Here is a 24956-nt window from a genome sequence, read left to right as displayed (position 1 = left end):
CGAGTTTTATCGCAGTCACGTGTACGAATGCGTTATGTGATCTACAAGACAGTCAGGCAGCCGCTGTAGATTATTAGTTTCAAAGTTCATGTAGGGTCCATATTTATATGCTTTGGGGTTTGTTGTTGGTTAAAAAGAGATTGTCAGGGTTATTTATAATCACCTAAACATTTGATATCCTATTACGAGTAGGTAGTGTTATACTCATTATAAATATAGTGTGTCGGTTACTAAAGAAGTTTTCTTTATAGCCACGTAGGTAATCAGCCGTAACTGCCTCACGCCTCGACTGATTTGGGTTGAGACAGTGCAGCTTTTATGATCTTTTCCTTCCCGTATAAATGGATATTAATCAAGCATATAGAAATTAGTGCACTGGATTCGAAGTTTGATTTCAGAGTCGAGTCTCTGAGCCACCACGACTCAAGGGCGTAACGCTGTTTTCTAAGCATTTTATTAAAATTAAAATAATCCTACTGTACTATGTTATTAAATATAATGACATATACTTGATGCACTGATTGTTTGTTTATTGTATTTCATTTAACTAATTAAGGCAATTTGTATGAAGCATGGCCCATGGATCAAATGAAATAATCACCATAAAATAAAAAAACAAATAATCACCTATGTACGTAGGATCTATACTCTATATTAATTAATATTAAGAACTTTAATTAATTTATTGGCCACAGTCCACTGGCACAATAGGTATATAATATGTCTCAATTAATTTGCGACAAAAATTCGTTCTTCCTTCGGTACATATATTTTGTTAACACATAAACAGTAAAACCAAAAATTTCATCCTAAATTACTCTCTCTTATATCAAATCTAAAATTGAACTCTATTGCAACGTACGACCGTTTAAGCCTAGATTGTTCTCAATTACAATGTTTAGATGTTTATTCGCGTAGAGTCTTCATAAAATAACGTTCATTGTATAAAACTTACTAAATAAGTTCACTGGATTGGTTTATCAAAGACATGCCTCACTGCTATTGGCCGAAATATGCCTCGTGTCAAAGTTTTGTACATACAAAACTAACTGATTTTCCATGCTACGTCAAGTTTGTGCTGCTTATGTAGCACTTATTGAATAGATAAAATTATATTTATCTCTTTCTAACTCACACTACACATAATAAGTCGATATCTTTTATCTCGTTTTGGCTTTGAGTGAAGGTCCCAGAATGTTCTAGATGTTTTAATGTATAAATTTTGGCGCGACGGCAACATTACGTTTCATTCATTTGTGAAGTAGATAGTGTTAACTCGTGAGTTGTGTTGTGATTTGTGCGTGGTTATTTTAGTCAAATCTCTAGTTATTTGTGGATTTTAACAGAAATATAATTCTATTGTAAGTATATTTTCTATTTATGTGTCTTAACTATGTGTTTTGTAATCTGATACTCCGTTAAAGTACCGATCATTTTCAAAGTTCTAGAAAATTAATTGAACCTAGTGGATCATCGGTGATTTCCTAAAATGGTGTTACGTGTGCTCTAATAGGAATCTGTTTCTTTGTTTTAGAAATATGGGGAAGGATTATTACAAAATATTAGGACTGAATAAAGGTGCGACTGATGATGAGATCAAAAAAGCGTATCGCAAATTGGCCCTCAAGTACCATCCGGATAAGAATAAGTCGGCTGGAGCAGAAGAACGGTTCAAGGAAGTTGCGGAAGCGTACGAAGTGTTATCAGATAAGAAAAAGAGAGAAATTTATGATGAATGCGGTGAAGAGGGGCTGAAGAGTGGTGGCAGAAATTTCAAAGGTACTGGCGGTCATTCCAACGCGTACTCGTACCACGGCGATGCATGGGCTACATTTGCTCAGTTCTTTGGTTCAGCGAGGCCCTTTCAACCATTCTTTGACATTAACGGTAGCGGTGGAGGTAACTTTTTTGATCGTGACATGGATGTCGATCTGGATCCTTTTGCCAACATCGGAATGGGAACAACTCGACCAAGTGGCCCAGGCGGCGCGTATCGTAGCCAGAGCTTCAACTTTCACGGATCACCACATCGGAAAGAAAGAACACAAGACCCACCAATTGAACATGACTTGTACATGTCACTTGAAGAGATTGCTAGGGGCTGTGTAAAGAAAATGAAAATTTCAAGAGGAGTCATTCAACCAGATGGTACAACAAAGAAAGAAGATAAAGTATTGACAATCCATGTAAAGCCTGGCTGGAAGGCAGGTACCAAGATCACATTCCAAAAGGAGGGAGACCAGGGAAGAAATAAGATTCCAGCTGACATAGTATTCATTATTAGAGACAAACCAAATCCATTATTTAAACGTGAAGGCAGTGACATCAGATATACAGCAAAGATATCTCTTAAACAGGTATGTTTTTTAATTATTGTGATTGTTTGTTTATTATTTGTTGTTTAATGATTACTATCTACTGGGTTTGTCATTGGGATTTTTAATGGTTTATGTCTGATGAGTCATAAATTTATTGTTGGAACCAATAATATTATACAAATATAAGTAACATTCTTATAGTTTTAATAAACCCTTATTGTTTCAGGCCCTATGTGGAACAATTATTGAAGTGCCAACAATGTCTGGAGATAAATTAACAGTCAATTTACAAGGAGAAATTGTTAAACCCTATTCAGTGAAACGATTCCCTGGTTACGGCCTTCCATTCCCCAAGGAGCCAACTAGGAAAGGTGATCTGCTTGTGGCATTTGACATCAAATTTCCAGAGAAACTCACTCCTGCAGCAAAGGAAATATTGGAGAGCACTTTACCAAACTATTACACATGATTGTTTGGAAAGTGGAAAAAAATTCTGGATGTTTTGGGACTTACTTTGTCTAACATAAGTTCCGCTTGATAGGATCTGCATTTGTTCAATTTGCAAGGTGAGCGACATTTAAGTAATTGAGCATTTTGGTTATGTGTTCATTGACAATCCACAATTTACTCAATGATTTTATATTCAAAGTATTTCTTGCTTCATATTTATTATATTGTGGATAAAAGTTTGTATGGGTTGAAACTTTGTGCGTTTTAGTACAAAGAGTTTAAAATTGTGTCAGTGAGTGTATTTAAAATTGACAATTGTAAATACTTACATCATGTAAATATTAGCAACAATTATAAGTTAGGTTTCAGTACTTAGGAATCTAGCTCATGTTTCATAGTACTTTGGGAATGCAATTTTGTCTTTGTACACAGATTAAAACTGGACATAACATACATAGAATTATTGAAACAATTGGTTAATAAAGCTTCTTCAAATGTCATGTTTGAAGAACAATCAAAATTGTATTTTTTTTATCTGTTTGTACCCAGCAAGATTTTGTTTCAAAGACTGATCATTGTAATAGGTTTAATTGTAAGACAAAACTTATAATTTTGCCCTAAAATTTGTTGAAATAAAAAAATTCAATTTCTTTTTGGCTTTTATTTTACCTGAATATGCCTAGTGTTCACTGCAGAATAAGATTCAATACCAAGGAGAAAAATCATCAAGGATTATTTAGATTTAATTAAAAAAATATGACCACTATTTTGAACACAGGTGTAATGAACTACGATAATATTAAAATCTATTGTCACTTGCCTACCTATATCTTAATTAGGACAAATTAATAAATCCAGTTTTCCTCGCTAGAATGTAAAATTCACTATCCACAATATTAACTTAATACATGGCCTATAAATACTATCCAGTCCTTGAATTTAATCCTTAACATCATATTTTTCTGTTCATGTATACTGTCTGTTGAAACATGATTTTGATTAGTATATGTTCATCTGTTTTGTGAAATCCATTTAAATAATATATCATTTAAGAATTTTTTTCATTGTATTAATGCTGTGGGCGATTATTAAAATAGTTCTATACCAAACTTCGATGTTCGTAGTTTTATATCCGTCGGGCTGATAGCGCCATACAAAAACTTAATATTGAAGTAGAAATATAGAGTACCTGTTCGGTTGGAAAAACAATTAAAGACGTATTAAGTTTGGGGACGATCTTAAATTATCACTGCCGATCAGCAGTAGCGCGCGGGATTGTCTATAATTACAGCAGGATTTTGATCGTAAATTGGTGCAGGAAAATCGGCTACAGGTTAATTCTGCGAAATGTGCTGTTATTTCTTTTTACAAAGCACGGACACCGATTGTCTATAATTATTACATTGAGAAGCAGCCAATTCCAAGAGAAGCGGAAGTTGCAGTTCATTTAAACGTGAAATTAAATTTTCGGGATAACAAAAATAATGAGTAAAAAAGCTAATAGGAATTTAGGGTTTTTTGCGTATGGCAAAAGGATCCTCTAAATTCAAATGGGGCTTCATTATCAACTAGCAATAAACTATGAAGTGTTACTGCACGGATTAGGACGTCATATGCAAAAATACATTTACGCGGGGGCGGGCATATTAGATAAATATTAATACGACCACTGCAAAACTATTTTAGATATCAGAAGAAAATCTTAGATGAGCGTCTGTAACTCGTAAATATAACTTTTCTACGCTTATGTGAAAATCTTAACAGTTCTCAAATTATGGACGTAGTGCGGCCGTGAAAAACAGCTTAATAACAACTTGCTCTACATGATAGGAAATCATTTTTATTATAAAACAACGTCTAAATTGCACAGTTTTAAATAGTAACTTTTTCACCTGTTTCTGACGAATCGTGTTTGCGATGTTATGAAAAGAAACAGGTACTAGTTACCTAAATAAATACCTATATTTTGAATTTTAAACTGATTTATGTATTTAATTGAAGCGAGGTATGTCAGAACCGAATCAAGTGGAGATCAGTGGTCTCTGTCTACCCCTTCAGGGAAAAGGCGTGATGATATAAATAATAATGCTGGAAATTCGTATTATAAAAAAAACAAGAAAATAGTGGTTTGACAATTTGGAACCAACCACATTCCAATCCGAATAATGAATTAAATATATTCTAATACTATATGGTAGCTACTGGGATGCTATAAATATACGAAGTGCAGCTTTCTTATTTTCTAGAAGGATACTAAATAACAAACTCAACCTATCTCCGCTCACAAAGTAGGTAGACCGGTCTCTGGCCTCTGCTACATAATACACATTACATAATATTCTAACTAATGCTTTTGTGTTGCCAATGTATAGTTTTGAATCTACTAAGATAGTTTCTTAATAATGTACAGTAAATAAGAAAGTGCACTAGGATTCCCTGTGTCGTCTCTTTCGTTTGACATACGAGTACAGGTAAAAAAAATAGTTTAAATTTTATACCATTTAGTAAGATCAAAATCAATGGTGGTAGTATATAATTTTATTGCACCTCAACAAACAATAATTTTAAAAGGTTTTTATACTTTAGCATCGTTAAATTAAGACTATTGAAAGCAGAAGTTATATTAATCTTTCTTCTCGCAGTTATTTTAAGCGCTGAATAACGATTGCAAAATTCCCTTAAACACGGTAAAAATTTCAGAGCTACTTATAAAAACTTCGATGGCCACGTGCGCGTATCATCGTCACGTGTAGGCAAAACGTGACGCGCGATCATATAGCCACAAGATATACAAAACCTACAAATCGACCATAATAAAGTCCTTAGTCCTTTAAACTTGTATAGAGCTATCTAATTTAGCCGGATTACCACAGAATGACCCCACCATCATTGTCTGTTACTGAATATGAAAGTTCATTGGCATATTGTAAAAAGAACCACTATATTATATAAATAACTGAACATTTTTGAATAATCTCATTATTACTATTGAGTATTACAGATATTGCATGGAGACTAGACGAGGGTAAAACAAAAATAACTTGTTTATATTGTGTGAAATTAATACGCAACACTTAACCTTGCGGAGGAAAAGAGAAATTAAAATATCTTAACAAAAGATGGTTATTGGCCCGATTAAGGTTTGATAATAAAAAAAAATTGAATTTAGTAACGATAAATAAATATTATGGTATGTATAATAAAGTAGGTTCTTTGTAAATAAAAAAATACATTTTCGTTGGTCGTTTACATTTAACGTTATTAATTTTGAATGTCGTCAATATATTGTGTTGCGAATAATCGTTTGTATTATATACCTAAAAAACAGAAGCTAACACATCTGCGATTTTCCATTGTATACAATCCAGGCGCTCTCGATTGTATAAAAAACAGAATATTTTACTTATGGTATAAATAAATCCACATTAACTAATATATTACATTAACGTATATATTTTAAACAGACTGAAGACGTCATACTTGACATTTCGACTATCTCTCACATATAATGATGCGTTTTCAGATAACTAATTAGTATCATTGTGATACGTCAAAGTCGTACTACCTCACGTGTGGCATTGATAATACTTGAGAAACTTCTCGATTTGCTGTTTTGTTAGCAAACTTTATGTTATCGGTATGTGATAAAATCACGCTCGTGGACTGCTTCCAAAAAATGCGTAGATTATTTAAAAGGAAGTCAGCGAAAAATGTAAATATTTTTTTGCTATCTCGAAACAAATCAATCGAATGATTAGAAGAAATCGAGCCTCATTGATTGGTTGAAAGTGAAATGTTTGCTTCAAATGTCAATAGGTTTTTTGTCGAAAGTAAAGGCCCTGCCGTTTCCTATCGTTCGTTCGTTTTCGTTCTGGTAGCTTACTATTTATATCTTTGGTAAATAAAACAAAGCTAACGTATATAAATTCCATTTCGCAGTGCATAAAACAAAAGAATCGTAAATCACCAGCAGAATGACATAACGTGTCTGCCAATCAACGATGCCAAGCATAACTCTAGTCATTGCCAAGGCGCCATTTTGCATTGAATTATAAAAAAACATCTACTCGTCTTTGATCATAGTAACATTGACAAAAGATTTATAGAAAAATAAACAGGTGAAATATAAGATTTTTGCCTCAATTTTCATGATCTGTTTTGTGACCATGTTAGGTGATCAGCGTAACACACGTCGCCGACGTTTTGGGTCGTTAGACATGCCGTTTTCCTCTAGATGTTTTCGATTGTTAAATGTACACAGAAAAATCCATTGCTGCACAGCCGCGTTTCGAACCTAAGACCTCCGGCATGAACGCATGACATACTAACTATAGGGACAGTCTTGAATGCAAATATTATTTCGGGTGAGTAGTCGTAAAAGGCAAAAATGTGCCATCAATACGGGGCTCTAAAAACAGCAAAAGGCTATTTTTTATATTTACTAATACAGTATGTAATTTCCTTTATTATTTTTTTATTATTTTGCTTCAATCACATATATCTCTTATAACTGTACTGTCGTAACATATATTTTTTGCAAAGCTTCAAATATATGTATTATTATAGTGTAATTTACGGGTACCAGAAGGGAAATACCGGTTCTTTGAGGTCCATACGGTATTTATAACGTTAATTAAAGATATTATCGTGTGTGTTGCCCATGGCAACGATGTTATATCCAAGAAAAAATACAGGTAGTCATGGCATCAAGCACAACATACATTTATATATTGGAGCAACCGCTGTCTGCCATAACTACTGTTATTATATCACAAAGGAACACTCAAGGTCCAGGATTCAGCCATGACGTCATTATTCCATATTCAGCCGGCCAACTGTTTGTAATTTAAGCTTAAATAACACTCTACTGCAGTGTATTAAAGTCTATCGCGCTCAGTAAAAATTGCAAGGTCAGCAACTTCCTACGTTTTGCCAAATATTGATGCTAAACTATGACTCAAGATGTAAGAAAATGTGATTTTTCTTACAAAATTGATATAACAGGTGTATTTATAACAAGGTTACCTTTTTTATTATAAAATTATTTTAGCAAGAGTGTAATACCAACAATGCTGTTTTGTTTTGTTTTGCTGGATTGGAATCCCGAAGTAACATTTTAGGATTAATGAGGTTAACATAAAGAATGTTATAGTAAATTATGCATGACGGACTTTACTAGAGGATAAATTCTATAATACATGATTTTTCATAACTTTAACCACAACGGACGCTAAAGAATAATTTTTCCCGTGAGTAAAGTTCGATGGCGTTTAATGTATGGAGATGTTCTGACAATAAATGAAGCACTTTGTTTGAAGTTGGGTAACAACTGACTTACTTAATCTAACTAAATAAAGTTATAAGGTATTGGTATTGCAACGCTAACAAAAGTGACTCTTCAATAAAAGTGTAGTCAATTTTGGACATTATCGTAAACGAGAAACATTTCGTTTATGTTTAATACATACTCGTATATGCAACTAATGTTAGGTTACATAAGTCGTTTTTGCAACATTTTAAAGCTCCACTCCATTTCCATGTTATATATAAAATATATTTCTGAAGCCAGCCATACCTGATAATTGAGTTAGAAAAATAAAACAACTTTATATGAAGCGTTGTTTTGGTAGTTGGTAATTTTCCAGTTCTTCCGAAACAAGTATTGGGGCTTCCCTGTAAGAATAATGTTATGCAAGTCTAGGTCCGTTGTTATTTTGAATTTTCTATGTTCATTTAAGGAAGGCGATATATGTGTTGTGTTCCTTATAGCATACATAGGATTTTTGCACTCTTTGTATTAACTTTTGGGTTCTTCCTAAAAGACTCGGACCATAAACGGTGTAACAATAATTAAACAACAATTGCGCAAGAGCTTCGAGGCAGCTCGTGAGTGCGTAAGGTTATATCTACAGTACGCATAAGGATCAGTGTTTAGATTGACAAAAATAGGATCATAAAACACATACAGAAATCTGTGGCCCAGCGCCATTGATTTATGTATTTAGTAAAGTCATAATATGCTAGACGAAAGTAAATAAAACCAAAATTTAAAAACAAAATTTATTAAAATTTGCGTATGTCAAAAATTATCTAATTTATCCTAGATTTGTATGAGGTAAGGGATTCTTTTACTATTAGGATATTTTAAAATATCTATCGTTGTTACGACTATATAAAATATATAAAAATACACAAATATAATCACTGTAAATAAGTTAAATGAAATACAGTTTTAATCGACTTCTTATGTGATCTATTTACTTTTGATAACAAAACTTTTACGTCGATGAAAAATGTATTTAATTTTATTAATCTTAAGAGTAACCATACTTAAACACAAAACTTATTTAGACTGGTGTAAATGCAAATATTAACATATAAATAATGCAATTACGTTCTTTAAATAAGTGTTTACTATAGGTGTAATATTCGTGTTAACACATATTATTTTATAACATTATATTTTTCAGTATTTTAAATTACATGGCACGGGTATAGCAAGGTCAGAATAGGGTTGAAAATGCATCGCAAAAAGTTTGTATATAATTATGACGTTTAGCTCAAATTCAATATGACAGTTGACTACTCGTCTATTCTTTTTGTCAGGAGCTATTTTCTATGGAGTTTTTACGTCCTTTGAACCATAATAGATTTAAGAAATAGGATTAATTATATGACTTCGCCTTAAATTAGATTTAGCTTTTGTTAGTAGGTTCTATTAACCGGTTATGATGAATAAAATGTTAACTAACCACAAATCATTCAGGGATTGAAAATTGACGACAAAATATGTGTAATCAAACCTTAATAATTATAAAAAACAATAGGTGTCTAGCATCGTTAATGCTGTTTTAAAATCACGCACCAAACACACATTTTAAAAGTTTTTTAACTTTAACATAAACCAATAAAGAATTAAAGCTGGCAAGGATTTTAAAGGAAACATATGGCTAACATAAATCGGGCTAAAAATATCTAGTTCTTTTTAGTTTTTTTGCTTTTCTTAGGCATCTCATTCGGCCCTTCTCTCCAGGGTTCGAAGTTAGGTTGGGGAAGTTCCTTGCAGTCCACGAGTGGGTTAGTAGCACTGAAGGCTTCCATGACTCTTGGTTGTGCTAGGTCAAGTAGTTCCTCATTGGAACAGATGACTCCAGCCAACGTTGTTTTGCGAAGCTCGTGCAATTGTTCTAAGGATTTAAGTGGTATAATGTTCATGTTTTACAGTAATGTACTTTCGCTATGAAAAAAGAATTTAAAGTTAAATAATGTCAAAATAAAACGGTAGCTTCTGGTTTAAATAACCTATGAGGATTCAAATTTACGAAGGCCGTGTTTGCAGACCGGCACTGCACCTGACTTCGTGATTTTTGGATCATGTCGGGCCTTCGGGCTATTTCCAGATATATGAACAATCGTGTGCACCTCTGCACTACACATTTTCCCTCTATTAATAATCAGTTAATTAGACGCTGTGGGATCTGGAGAATTTTACACAATTGTTAGGGTTTCCAAAATTGTATAACGAATACGATGCTATATTTATCATAATTAATATTTATATCGATATAGTTGATATATATACTTATTGTATTTAATAATTAGATTAGCAATTTATTTAATAATTATTGTAGCCTCACGATTGCCCTCAATATTTCCCGCCAAGACGCTAGCCAATCACAGAAACCGCTTGGTCTGTGATACTTTATACAACAATATCCGTTGATTTTTACAAAATATACAAGTTTGTTATAAAACAGGTAGTTTAATAAATAGATGATTTGTATTATTAATATCTTAAATTATGAGTATTTAAAATAGATATAATTGATGTTTATTTAATATGGTTTTGTAAATAACAGTTCTATTGATAAGACCCACAATTGGTTGATTTTTCTCGAGTGACGCGCGAAAAATTCGGCGTTATCTCGCGCGTTATTTAGTTAAGAGTGGTCAGTGGAACAACCAAGCGCGGGGCTAGGTTCCGTCGGTAGGTCCAAATTTCGGACCTATTCTATTTTGGGGATCGATTAGAGATTGTCACAAAAATTGTTAATTATAAATCAGTATGCAAATATAGAATATTTATCAAATCTATTGTATTTAAAACGGAAAAATATCCTGCATTACTGGCTGGAAGAGGCCTAATACAAATGACAGTAACAACGAATATGGAAACATTATACACGTATTTTTGTAATGAAAATTGTTGTTTTTGTTTAGTAAGCAGTGTTTTTGTTTTTGACTGAAATGATCCAACAGTGACCTCAGGTGTTTTTTAACTCTTTAATCTCCCTTCGTGTACCATTTGCCTTGCTCTCATTTATACAAATTGTCTGTTACCTTTGAATTTTTATTTACGATTCTTATCTTATTATTGATAAATTCTATTAACTCACCAATTGTAAATCTGATATCTGGATCTCCGGTCTCATACCAGAACCTATCACCGACCTTTACCCTGTAAAACTGGTCTGAAATGAGGCAAGTGAGGGTAGGACCCAAAAGTCTGCCTCCTGGTTGCTCAGCTAATGCTCCTGTGTATAAATCGATATCTTCTACATCCCTGGTGAAAAAAAAGATTTAACTGATTTCTTCAGTAGAGAAGAGAAGCGACACTGCTGAAATGTTTGAGTTGCCGGCGTTGCACGGATGGATTTTCTACATGAGCCATAATCACATTTGAAAGGTCAAAAAGTTATGTAACTTTTATTAGTAATTATTACAATAAAATACTTTATATTTGATTAATATTTACAATTTTCTTAACCTACTTCATAGTAATAATAATAAAAAACTTACAAATTAATAAAAAGAAAATTAAAACAATTTTAAAAGTTTGGACCCTGTGGCAGTGTCTTTTAAAAAAATGATTAGGAAACTGACAAAATAACGTTGAAGAACCCGTCGCGGAAGATAGACGCACGCCCAAACCAATGGACAACTTAAATAATAACAACTATTTAAACCAGTAAGGTTTGATTCTACGTACTTATAGATTTTACAGATCCGACTAAGAGAAAGCTCATCAAAGATGGCGTTCAAGTCTTGGAAGGTCTTTGGTCTCGAGAGTCCACAGAGCTCTCTCCAGGCTGGGTAGGAGGGCAAACCGTGGTCTCTTCCTCTTTGGATGTTTAGAGATACCAGGTCAAGGCCGCAGTGATGGAGCATAGGATCTGATGGAGTGGTTGAAGTTGTTGAGTTTACGGCTTTGGGATGCTCGAAGAGATGGTTGCTAAGCTGAAAAGTAATTATGATAACGTGATTGTAAGGTAAAAACAGCTTCGAATTATTTTTTTCTAGTAGATAGGAACTTTTGTTACTGAACGGTGCAACGTTAATATGCCCAATTAGCAATAATTGGACAAATAAATACTTAATGGATAAATAGTTAATTTATATGTTTATTAATGGTTTGAGAAATAACGACCGACTTTCTTGAGACTAGATCTGGGGACATACAAGATTTGTAATATTGATATGGACACTATAAGATGTTGTTATGTTAGTTATTAACTAAAGAAGAAGGTCCCTTTAGGACTGAATAAACTGACCGTCATGGATGTCGACCTCGACTTTTATGGTAGATTTGGTTTTTTGCAAGTTATGTTTTGATGGGATTGAGTTTAAATCATAACTCTTGTTTATTTTATATATTGTTATACTTGTATAATTTATATACAAACAGTAAAATTATATGTATACGTCCTACAAAGTGACATGTGTTCATCAAAAGCAATATGTTGTACTTTTCTGTAAATTAATGACGCCTTCTAAGACGTAACGGCTTTGCCTTACAAAACTGTTTGCGTTGTATTTTATTACAGGCGTTATAAGGTAGATTGATCGTATTATGTAAAATATTTTTGGATCGAGTCCAAGAACGTGAATCAAACTCAAATCAAAAATAAAAAAACAACATATTTTAAATAAAAAAGTGCCGATTGGAGTCGAATTCGTTTCCACATAGGAAAAAGAAGACTTTTACTTTTAAGTTTATTGCATGTACAGCTATCGTTTTATTGTAATTATTTTAAGAACGACTACAATGTAATGTTAATCTAAAGTATTATTCTCATGTAAGTTCTTTTTTGTCTTTTTTGAGAAATAAAGTCTTTAAACGTAAGCGTAAGTTGAAGCATCAGTAGTTTTCGGAAAATGTGACCCCGCGTAAATAAAGCTGTAAAAATCGCTAGATTTAATAATTTGTTATCGAATAGTGCTGTAAAGTGGTTGTCATATTTATCGTTGGTTATGGAAGATATGGCGATTTTCTGAATACAAGTACTTTTGAAATCGGAATTTGGGAGTGTCAAATGCTTAATACCTCGGTAGTTACATGTGGGTCCACTGTATGAACTGGCGTGTCCATGGCAGATTTGACCGCAAGCCTCGCGCCCTTATCGGTGTTGTAGAGTGCGAATGGATTGAATAGCATCTCGTGTAGGTGGGTGTAGCTAACCGTGCCGGTACTGACCTCCACATTGTGAATCAAACCCTGAAAGAATATTTACTGAAGTCTGCATGTTGTACCACGAGAATGTAAGTGCGTGATCCTATTTCACCATGCCTCCTACTGATAGGGGACAAATATTTGTTTTTAATTTATTTTATTATTATTAAAAACTTAAGATGTCATGTGGAACATGGTGTAATGGTTGCAGCAAACGTTGTGTAAAACAAAACAAAAAATTGGCGATAGTGGCGGAGAGTTTATTGCCAGTTCTTCTCTTCCGTTCTACGTCCGATTTAAAAACCCCGCTACGATTTGAGAACTGGCAGTAAATGTAAAACTAGAATCATATATGTTTATTTTCCACGTTCATAAGTGTCCATTGTTTTACCGAAATGAATGATTGATTTTGATTGATTGAATGATATACGAGATCAGACTTAGCACTATTGGAAAGGATCTTATATAATTTCGGTATAATGATATTTTAACTCTAAAATCGTGTCTCTATATTTATCCTCAATATTTTAACACCTTCATGACTGGTGATCTAGAGAGGTGATAATGTAAAACGAAGAGACGAAGGGATGATTCATATCATTGTCAAATGAAAAATACTAGTTTTGTTGACTATCTGGACAAGAACTGCTGCAACTGCAAATGACAGTCTAATCAACCATACCCATTCTCTGTCTCCGACATATCACCTTACCTGAGGCTTCCGGTAAAACTTTTGGATGTACTGCGAGCACATTCCAACTTGGTTAGCAAAGCGCCACTCACGCGAGCAATACGAGTAATCAACAAAATTTCTACTGAGGTAGATCTATTTGTTTTTACACTAGCTGACTTCACAAGAGATGCTTGCTATATTAGTTATAAGATTTAGGCATATAAAAATAGTTTTTTAAATGTTTTTTTTGTAGCGTAGTCGGTGTCGGTATTACTTTGACTAGTTGTAACTGTTAAGATAGAATAATGATGTGGAAATAAAAAAAATCCAGACCAGGTACTTTTTGGCTGTAATCTCTTATAAACTGTGGCAACAAACACCACCTTCAGTCAACGTTTTAATAAAGCTTACGTCGCCCTCCACGATATGGGTGTATTTACTTACTGGTAGCAAAGTGTGAGCGAATCTGAAGGCTGATGCCGCGAAGTGGTTCGCAATGGAAGGGTCCACTGTAGGATCGTAGATATCAGAGTAACCAGAAGTACGAAGAGTCAAGTTGAGTGCCCACATCACGTCCACACCTATAAACGTAAACGTATGTTAGGCTCTTTCCGTTAAAGCTAATTCTTAAATATATGGCTGAGGTCTAATGGTTCGTGCGTGCATGCTTGGCCATGCGTCATTCTCGTGAACGGGCTGCTTGTGGTGACTGGTCGGACTTGAATTCGTATATGCGGTGATGTTAGTTATGTCCACTAAATATTTGCGTGTTGTTCTCACTTTAAAGTTAGTGCGTGCTCCCATTTCACCATGCCTACTGCTGATAGAGGGCAAATCTTTGTTTTTATATATTTTTTATTATCATAGTTAATTACTTAAAGATGTCATGTGGAACATGGTGTAATGGTTGCCGCACCTTTTTAAAAAAAATCTTGGCGATTTAAAAGAGCGGCAGAGTGTTTATTGCCAGTTCTTCAAGTCCGTTCTACGCCAATGATCTAAGAACTGGCAGTAAATGTAAAATTTGAAGCATTTCATATATATTTCTTTATTGACGTTCACAAGTGTACATTGTATTACCTAACTGAATAAATGATTTTGTAATTATACATTTTTATCAGGTATGTAAAAACAGCATGCAAATGAGAAAATATAAGTAAAAAAAATATATGTACTACGAAGCAATATTACCTAAGATAGCTGGCAAGAACTCCGAATATGTGATATGTTGCATCTGAGCTCCTATAATCCTCCTAGCTTCCTGAAACACCGTCTCATCAGACCAGGTTGGGTTCAGCTTGATCAACTCAGCAGCCACTCGGTTGTGTTGCCGCGCCCAAATCAAATGCATCGTGGTTAAATGTAGATTCTCGTTTGCTCTTTCATCTCCTGAAATATAACGATGGTGGATGTTTTATATGTAAGTTTTGCAAGAGTAACTCAAGAAGATTGAGCAGTTATAGCCTAGAGGTTTCAACGCCCTCACTTAAAACTCGCCACCTAAAGTGGTCCATGCTTTCAAAAGAAGCTATGGTCCATTCCTGCAAGAACTGGACCCGATCTCCCCTAGCTATTTCTAAAAGCAAATGGTCCGATCTGTGAAGGATATTTGTGTCAAGTATGTAAACAATGGGTGTGGAGAGGGGGGCGCAAACGCAACATGTCAGGAAGCGGATAAGGCTCTGCTCTTACCACATCCCGCCTCAGGCGGTTGTTGGTGGCGCCTTGTGGTTTTAGTGGGTATGCGCAATGCATTTCCACGAGTAAAAAGTAAAAGAGGTTTCAACGTGCGACATCATCATCATCCCTGGGGTCGACCCTCGGCTGTGCATCAATGGACTTTCTGTCTATGCGCATTTAACACTCACTCGTACGGTGAAGGAAAACATCGATGAAAAGTCGGCGGTGTGTGTCAGGCACAGAAGGTTGATCACCGATATTGGTATATCGGATCGAATTCGCCACTTCATCTAAGTAAGTATGTTTAATTAATGAAGTGTGAACGTAATGTGTTGAATTTGAATAAATATGAAAATTGTTTAGGTTATGTGCTTACTCAATTTCAGTTATCGTTATTCTTATGTTTTGTTAGCAACTTGGTAACATTTAGTTTGTTGGATTATTCAATTATTCTTATTAAATTTATATTGCTATAAGTAATGTAGATTGGTTAAAAGGGTACTATATAAATCTAAATTATTATGGACTGACAGGACGGATAAAATCCGAGGCAATAGACTCCAATGACGCTGACAAACTTACCGCTATGGATATATAATTTTCGATAACACAGTTTCTACAGTTACAGAGGCTTTAGACTGACCAAGATTCCTATCGTATCGTGTTGTATCGTGTGTTCGAGCCTCGACTTAACACCAATGGCCTTGTCTATTTGCGCATTTACACTCGTTCGTACGGTGAAGTTTTTTTTTTAAATTTATTTGTACCATAGTTATACACGTTTTAATCTTATAAATATTGAAAATATTTGTACACTTAATTTAAAGTATAAATTAACGTTATACCTGCTTCAAAACAGTAACGCCCCTTTGCGTTCATTTCCACAGTATTACATCCATCATTTGGATCTGTTGATGGTGGAAGCAGCTCCCAATGGCCGATCCGGAGCATCCTCAGCTGTCCACGCATGCCTTCCCGTAGTTTCGAAGTCTTTTTCTCCGCAAAACTGTATACCGCTGATGCATCCAGAAATGCTGTAGCCTGATTTAGCTGTTCCCGTGCACCTGGAGAGATAAGTTAGTTTTTATAATATTTACACAACTTTTTCTTTTACGCGTGTTTACCATACATATAAAATAGGTAACATAGGCTATTAGGTAACGATGATGCAACTTACTATACTAAACTAAAATCTTATCTTAGGGTTTCATAATTAATATATATACGAGGCAGAAGAGAATTGCTCAACAAGAAGATTTTCAAATAAAGTTAACTGAGCTCATCTGATATCAAGAAGTAAGGACTTCTATGGGATACTGTGCACAGTAAAGGAGGAGTGATATAGTTTTATGAGGTGTTTTAAGAATAAGATTGTCAAGGGAATGAAAACCAAAGCAAACGCAAGAAGGGACCATAAAAATTAGCTTTTATAACTAGAACTAGGATTGAAAGTAATATTATAGCGAAAATGTAGGTACAACTCGCGCCGCGGGCTGAGTTTTCTTCGGAACTTCTTTTATCAAAGTCCAAATATGAATCTTGTGTATACACTTCAGCTTATCAAGCTGCAGTTCAGTTAGATCTGTTATTAATTTAAGTGAATTAATTTAAAGTGAGTACAAATTTTGATCTCACGTAAGTTAGGTAAGTTAGTTAAAATACAGTTTTTATTATTAGTATAATAAAAATAAATCAATGGCGCTACAACCTTTTTAGGGCTGCGCCTCAGATTTCTGTTTCATGATCATTTGTTAATCTAATAGGCAAGTAGGTGATCAGCCTTCTGTGCCTGACGTACGCTGGCGACTTTTTGGGTCTAAGGCAAGCCGGTTTCCTCACGATGTTTTCCTTCACCGTTCGAGTGAGTGTTATATGAGCACATAGAAAGAAAATCCATTGGTGCACAGCCGGGGATCGAACTTACGACCTCAGGGATGAAAGTCGCACGTTGAAGCCACTACGCCAACACTGCACTGCTATATTATTAACTGTTATATAAAAATGATTTCACGTCGAATTATATATTTCACTATGTTTAGTAGCTCGATAATAACTAATCTCTTCTAAAAATATTTATTCATAATATTCTTTTAACCGCTTATTTGCTGATTTTTTTTCTCTGCTTAACAATATTTTTATTTTTTTGGTATCATTTATGTTTATCAAAATTGTAATATATTTTATATAAACGAACTTGTAACATATACCATAGATATAATTTTCATATATGATAAAATTGATAAACAATAGAAGCATATTTTATTCTTTACGTACCAAAGTGGCAAGTCAGCGCGGGAGCAGATCGAACGAATTCCATACAAGTAAGGTTATAGTCTTGGTAATACGGGTCTTCTGCATCCAGTGGTACGGGGAAGCATTCAGGATGGACAGGGCCATTGGTGTTGCAGCATTGTAAAGAGGAACTGTTCACGCCTGAAAAAAATATATTTTTAAAACCCTTAACAGTCTGTTTTGAACTACTTATATGAATGTAAATATAAAGAAGATAATGTCTTCCCATACAAATTCATGATGCGGCAATGGCTTTTAAGGGCCTATATACGGTCGCACAACTCCAAAAAAGTACATTGCTTCTTTCCATGTTTTGTCATCGTTTCTTGCAGTATGGCGAATAGAAAAATGGTGGAGTTGAGTAGTTTATATATCCATTTTGAAAGATCGATACATGATTGAAACAACTTTGCTCGATAGAAAAAAAATCCAGACATAGCCAATTTTTGACACTTTGAATTCATTTTATGACGAAAATGTATATAATAGGACATGATTTAGAAATTTAGACGATATATTTTATCGCAATCCATTTCAGTAAAAAAATTGATTAAATTACATTAATTTAAGTTTTACATAACTAATTGTTATTACAGGCAGGCGCGCCTCAGCGCTCCAGCTCTCCATTGCGTACCGCAGGCCACCACGAGATACTGACACAGCAATGCGTGCTGGGATAGGGCCTTAACATCAACTCTTACTTAGATATTTTTATCTCGAGCTGTTCTGTCTTATTATCAATTATAGATTTCGCTTGCGATTTTTTTAAGTACAATCGATTACGTTCATATACGAGTATATTATCTCCTTGCATTGATAAAGTTTATATTAATTTATTAAAAACTGAAAGTATCATGTGATGTCTTGTCTAAATTATGTGAGTATATGTACCTTTACTAAGCGCAGTGGCAGTAATATCGTGGTCAATGAACTGGCCCCATACGGCCAGCATCACAGTCAAGGTAGAGTCGTGGGCATAACTTGGTCTGTGGACGGTCACACTCACGTCTCGAGCACTGGGTAATATTGCGCCATCAACGCCTGCCCTTGGGGAGCTAATTCCTGGAGATTCCAATACAAAATTATAAGGTAATGTTTTAGTCTTAGAAAAAAACCAGAAAGATTTTCAAGTATATAGATTTTTAACCTAGAAGATTAATATCAACCATATAAGGACTCTTTAAAGATTATTTTATCGGTCAGGTTGCCATTGCTATTACAACTTAAATTTGTTAACAAATGCAAACGTCTCTTCAATAGTCTTCAGCATAGCAACTTGATCAGTAAGACCCACTAGCAAGATCTTCTATACTAACCATCGCCATATGAAGGTGGCAGGACCCGTCTGAAGGGTGTATTTGAAACTCCCCAACGTAGTGGGTTCTTAAGATTATTGCAGGATCCATCTTGAGTTCTGTATCGTGATTTTCCACAGGGAGCACTTGGCGGGCTGCAGTATCTGGGCTCGGGGAAGAAGCCGTTGATAATCGGACCTACTCCCACACTGCCTTCGATGAGGGACGAGTTGGTTCTGAAATGTGGTTCACTATCAGAAAATATGTCACGTAAAAGTGTGACAAAAAACGGTACGTACTGTACGAGCCAAGGCTGTACATTTTGCTCACTCAGGCTTTCTTAGTTTATAAGCGTGATGATCCCTATGTACGTGCCAAGGTTCGTACATTCTTGCTCATTTACAAGCTTGACAAATTCCTATGTTTGTACGTGCCATGGCTGTACATATCGATCACTTATAAGCGTGACGATTTCCCAAATCGTCGGAGTTACGTCCCGAGAGTATAGCCCGACGCAGGCACTCTCTTCTACATTCGTTCATAGCGAACTAAATCATGGGAGTTACGTCCCGAGAGTATAGCCCGACGCAGGCACTCTCTTCTACATTCGTTCATAGCGAACTAAATCATGGGAGTTACACCCCGAGAGCATAGCCAGACGTAGGCACTCTCTTTGACTGTTAAATTGTATTCATTCGGTATATAGCAATTAGCACGTCATTATTTCGCTCATATTCTATTGTAACACGCGAGTGGTAAATATAGAGTAAATCAATAAATCTCTATTATTTGAAGCATCCCGTTGACCCAGGAACCGTACATTTTGGTCCTTCGAGCCGGATTTGAACCAGCGACCTATGGATTCAGCAAAATATCATATGTTAGCTAGTGGATTGACCTACTGTGAAAGACGTCAAATACAATGAATAATATTATGCAGATATTGGCCAAGGAGGAGAATTATCCAAATTAGTAAGGAGCGTAGTACAATCGTTATCTTCAGAGAGCATAGAACATCACAGCTTCATTTCCGGGGTAGGAGAGACCTTTCACAAAAGTACGGATCAAATTACGCTACTCTCTACTAAGGAGAAAACTGGTAGTAAATTACCTATGGATAAGCACAGTACTTATGCAGATATTGGTCAAGGAGGAGAATTATCCAAATTAGTAAAGAGCGTAGTACAATCGTTTACTTCAGATAGCATGGAGCATCATGGCATCATTTCCGGGGTAGAAGGGGGTCCCTTACAACATAATACAGGTCAACTTACAATGACCAGTTGTTCAGTTCATAATAATAACCCCAATGTGAGTACCAAAAAGAACATTGATGGTAAATTATCCATTGAATCTATTAGCAAGCCGACATGGCAACCCATAGAGCAGCAAACGCAACTTGATTGTAAAGTAAGCGAAGAAGATAAATCACATCGCGTTAATGTGGGTATCAAGAGAATGAAATGCTTACAAGTCAAGCAAGAAACAGAAGATAAACAAAACTTGTCTTCATCCATGTCTTCTACGATTAATAAAAACCGAAATCGCAGCTTAGTATTATCTAAACCTTTGTTGGAAGCACCGATTAAAGTGCCTACGGGGGCGTATTTGCAATGCAACTTAACACAAGGGTCCGACAAGGTTGTAAGAAACAATAGAATCATAACTAGAAACAGTAATAGGAAACGTTCGCATGGATCAAAAAAGGTGGTACTCAAATTAAATGTTTTGCCTATCAATAAAGGCAAGAAATATATTAAGCAACAAGCATTCGTGAAAAAGCAGAAGGTTCGAAGAAAAAAAGGAGTTAAGAATAGACAGGAATTTACAGGAAGGTCAAAAAGAATGGTCAGAAAGAGTGATATCTTTCGTAAAAGGGGAAGATTGCGAAGCGTTATCGCTCCGCACAATCGCAGGTTCACCGATTCAGGATTTCATAAAATTAACATACAGCAAACTTATTCAGTAATGCAATCCTATGAGTCCAATATGAGTAACCAAAGGAAAAGAAAGAAAAGCACCATCTATAAAATTATACTTAAAATTCCTTTAAGCATAAATAAATACAGTTCCATTTATGTATAACATACATCATCGAAACTTTACATTAAATATTGAGTGAAAGTTATTATTACAGATATAACTATTTATATTTAATTTTATAACGTGAAAAAGGATGAATAATATAATATCATAAACAATACATGGAATGCCAGTTCAGCAAAATATCATATGTTAGCTAGTGGATTGACCTACTGTGAAAGACGTCAAATACAATGAATAATATTATGTAGATATCAAATTACCGAGGTACGGTTGCATTTTATAACAATCATATTTAACCTAGGTCATGGTTTCAATCAACAACACAGTAATGTACTTTTATGCTCATGATAGTTCTCAGAATGTGCTCAAGACAGGTAGTGGATAGGACTTTACGATCATATAAAGATCAAGAGACGTCACGGAGCAGTAGGTGTAGCATCAGCTGAACCAGCAGCCGGTTTCGCAGTGGCGTCAGGGAGACCCACCCGGGACCGGACTCCGATATTTCTTAGTGTTAGTGATAGTGCCGTGGAATAGTATAAGAAGTGTTAACATAAGTTTAGAGACTGTTAAACATTTCCTTAAGTTAAGCATATAATGGTTTCATCTTGTAAAGCACTACATATTCATCTTGCACTTTTTGCCTGGGGGAGTATGTACGAGCCAAGGCTGTACATTTTGCTCACTCAGGCTTTCTTAGTTTATAAGCGTGATGATCCCTATGTACGTGCCAAGGTTCGTACATTCTTGCTCATTTACAAGCTTGACAAATTCCTATGTTTGTACGTGCCATGGCTGTACATATCGATCACTTATAAGCGTGACGATTTCCAAAATCGTCGGAGTTACGTCCCGAGAGTATAGCCCGACGCAGGCACTCTCTTCTACATTCGTTCATAGCGAACTAAATCATGGGAGTTACACCCCGAGAGCATAGCCAGACGTAGGCACTCTCTTTGACTGTTAAATTGTATTCATTCGGTATATAGCAATTAGCACGTCATTATTTCGCTCATATTCTATTGTAACACGCGAGTGGTAAATATAGAGTAAATCAATAAATCTCTATTATTTGAAGCATCCCGTTGACCCAGGAACCGTACATTTTGTGGTGCTTGTCACCATTTCCTGCTATTTCTTCCACCCTTGCCGAAGACGAAGAATTTTTATTTTCCATTTTATATTGAAATGATTGCTCTTCTTGCGTAGTAGAATAATTTAAATTTAAATTAAATAGTGCATCGTGCAGGATCGTGTTATGTTTTTGAGAACAAATCATGCATCTTTTGTGCGAGAAGCAAACTTCCACTTCATGTTTAAATAAACAATTTGTGCAAAGCTGCAATCTTAAAATTGTATCAACCCTGTCATTAAAATGTTTTGCTAAAAATGATTGACAATTAAACAGGCCATGGTTAGATAAGTTGCATAATTGACAATATTGTATTTTATTTTCATTTCCTCGTTTATTGAAATGCGTCGACAGCGATTTTTTGCTGATGCTACATTTTGATGAAGGTCGCTGTTGTTTTGCAATTAAGTCTTGTCCGGTTTGATTATTAGCCATTTCCAAGGCATATAATGAATTTTTTGAATTATGTGAATCCCTAAGTACCGGTGATTCCATATGAATTTCTAGAAAATTCTTCTGTAGGCTTTTAGAATGCAATTTGAGATTTATCTCTCTTCTATGGTGCCTATATATAGCTTCCTGCTCGTAAAATTTATTCTGATACTCCGTGTTGGAGCCTCCAAGATCAGCATCTATTTCGATATGGGTTTTAAAGATTAACCCCCATCGGAATTTTAATATTTCTAGGGCTTCTTCAAGATCATATTTATCCAATGACGAGTATCCATTAGATAGTTCTAACATACTATCAAAGGACCTAAATAAAGCTGCTTGTTTACGAAGCAACTCTTCGGTTTTTTTTTGAATACCTGAAGGATTTCAGGCTGTCAGTGAAAGAAGCTTGGAACAAATTCTCCATTATGGTATATATTATTAACTAGTTTATATATAATATACTTAGTAAATTCTTAAACGTATGTTTTATAAAATACGTAGTAACAATGCGTTACCATTCGCTTCTGCCTGATAAAATGCTCAGAATAAATGAGATAATTCTCAGAATTATAGTGCTCAAAACAAATGGAAAGGACTTACCTACTGCAATGGCTGCTTTCCTCTTCTTGTTATGTTGCGTGTAGATTACTACCCGACGTCTTCCGCCACACCGTGTTGACGGATACGGGATTGTTTATTATCTTTTAAAAGGACCTTCTAGACCCTTTGCTTGCTTCTCTGCTACGCTTCTCTGTAAATGCTTGTACCTCCAGGATACATTCTGTGCTTTAAACAATTGGAGAGGACTTACTGTACCGAGCGCTGTCGCTTGCCTCTCTATGTTGAAGATTGACGTCCGTCGCCTTGTTCTAGGTTGAAAGGACGCCGATATATTTTGACCCGTCTGGATTCTTGAAAAAATTTGGGAGAGGACTTACTGCAGTTTACCTCTCTCCGTTGAAGATTGTCGCCTTGTACTAGGTTGAAAGGACGCCGATATATTTGGACTAGTCTGGATCCTTGAAAACGTTGCTCTCCTCTTTTCTATTGATGCGGATGATGGTATTTGATTTGCTTGATGACCCAACGAACCAGCAGTGGGATGTTTTTCCACGGCGCCGATCTTCAGGAAAACGGAGTAAAACGCGAACGCGATCAACTGAACGCGAAAGACCCGCTATTCCCGGATAGCTCGAAGGACCAAAATGTACGGTTCCTGGGTCAACGGGATGCTTCAAATAATAGAGATTTATTGATTTACTCTATATTTACCACTCGCGTGTTACAATAGAATATGAGCGAAATAATGACGTGCTAATTGCTATATACCGAATGAATACAATTTAACAGTCAAAGAGAGTGCCTACGTCTGGCTATGCTCTCGGGGTGTAACTCCCATGATTTAGTTCGCTATGAACGAATGTAGAAGAGAGTGCCTGCGTCGGGCTATACTCTCGGGACGTAACTCCGACGATTTTGGAAATCGTCACGCTTATAAGTGATCGATATGTACAGCCATGGCACGTACAAACATAGGAATTTGTCAAGCTTGTAAATGAGCAAGAATGTACGAACCTTGGCACGTACATAGGGATCATCACGCTTATAAACTAAGAAAGCCTGAGTGAGCAAAATGTACAGCCTTGGCTCGTACACGTACCTTTCTCCATGTCTCACGTTCACAGAATGAAGAAAAAAAGGTGTTATGAATAGAAAATTGGATAATTGATGGCGTGTTAATTTTCTTTGCTACAATAGTTTGAGATTACGATAGAAAAAATAAAAAAGCTTCAGTCACTGTGAGTGTAAACATCATGGGCTGAACAATTAAAAAAAAAAACATTGTTAAGTGCCTACATAATACCTAATCCGCTGTTTTGATAGTAACTTTTATTGTATTATAATTTTTGGAAACATTTATGTTTACCCTAATATCATTTTATCAAAGATACCTTGTAACGTATATAGCTATAGCATTATGTATGATGTGGTGAACTGTTTAACCTCTGTTTCATAATAAAACTGTAACGCATAATTATCAACCCAACAATAATTAAAAAAATTACATTGACCATGCTTTTTAACAACTTGAGGGTATGTCTTGGAAAGATTTTATTTAACCCATAATAAAACAGTTAAATTATGTTTCCAATTCGTTTATGACAAAAGGCTTCTAATCCGGAAG

General features: G+C 35.2%; 2 protein-coding genes and 1 long non-coding RNA gene across 3 annotated transcripts in view; 2 read left to right on the top strand and 1 right to left on the bottom strand.

Annotated features, from left to right (window-relative positions):
• The first annotated feature begins 1224 nt into the window (after positions 1-1224).
• On the top strand, positions 1225-3418 carry LOC123714449 (dnaJ protein homolog 1). The gene is made up of 3 exons (XM_045668690.1): positions 1225-1361; positions 1535-2357; positions 2545-3418. Exons 2-3 carry the CDS (start codon positions 1539-1541, stop codon positions 2785-2787), a joined length of 1062 nt encoding a protein of 353 aa, XP_045524646.1. The 5' UTR covers positions 1225-1361; positions 1535-1538; the 3' UTR covers positions 2788-3418.
• Positions 3419-8924: 5506 nt separating this feature from the next.
• LOC123714115 (peroxidase) overlaps positions 8925-24956 on the bottom strand; it is a 28607-nt gene continuing 12575 nt past the window's right edge. Inside the window, exons 5-14 of the mRNA XM_045668256.1 lie at positions 19180-19394; positions 18755-18925; positions 17846-18004; positions 16417-16635; positions 15083-15280; positions 14336-14472; positions 13093-13263; positions 11758-12005; positions 11165-11331; positions 8925-9955 (exon numbers count right to left, since the gene is read on the bottom strand). Coding sequence (XP_045524212.1) covers positions 9744-9955; positions 11165-11331; positions 11758-12005; positions 13093-13263; positions 14336-14472; positions 15083-15280; positions 16417-16635; positions 17846-18004; positions 18755-18925; positions 19180-19394 — 1897 coding nt within the window. The 3' untranslated portion in view covers positions 8925-9743. The remainder of the gene's footprint in view (positions 9956-11164; positions 11332-11757; positions 12006-13092; positions 13264-14335; positions 14473-15082; positions 15281-16416; positions 16636-17845; positions 18005-18754; positions 18926-19179; positions 19395-24956) is intronic.
• Positions 22453-23962, top strand: LOC123714116. Its single transcript, XR_006754270.1, has 2 exons — positions 22453-23644; positions 23753-23962. It is a non-coding gene; the product is annotated as an uncharacterized LOC123714116 (long non-coding RNA).

The sequence above is a fragment of the Pieris brassicae genome, chromosome 9 (genome assembly GCF_905147105.1).
Source record: "Pieris brassicae chromosome 9, ilPieBrab1.1, whole genome shotgun sequence".
Classification (NCBI taxonomy): domain Eukaryota; kingdom Metazoa; phylum Arthropoda; class Insecta; order Lepidoptera; family Pieridae; genus Pieris; species Pieris brassicae.
This window is presented reverse-complemented; position numbering and strand designations above follow the sequence as displayed.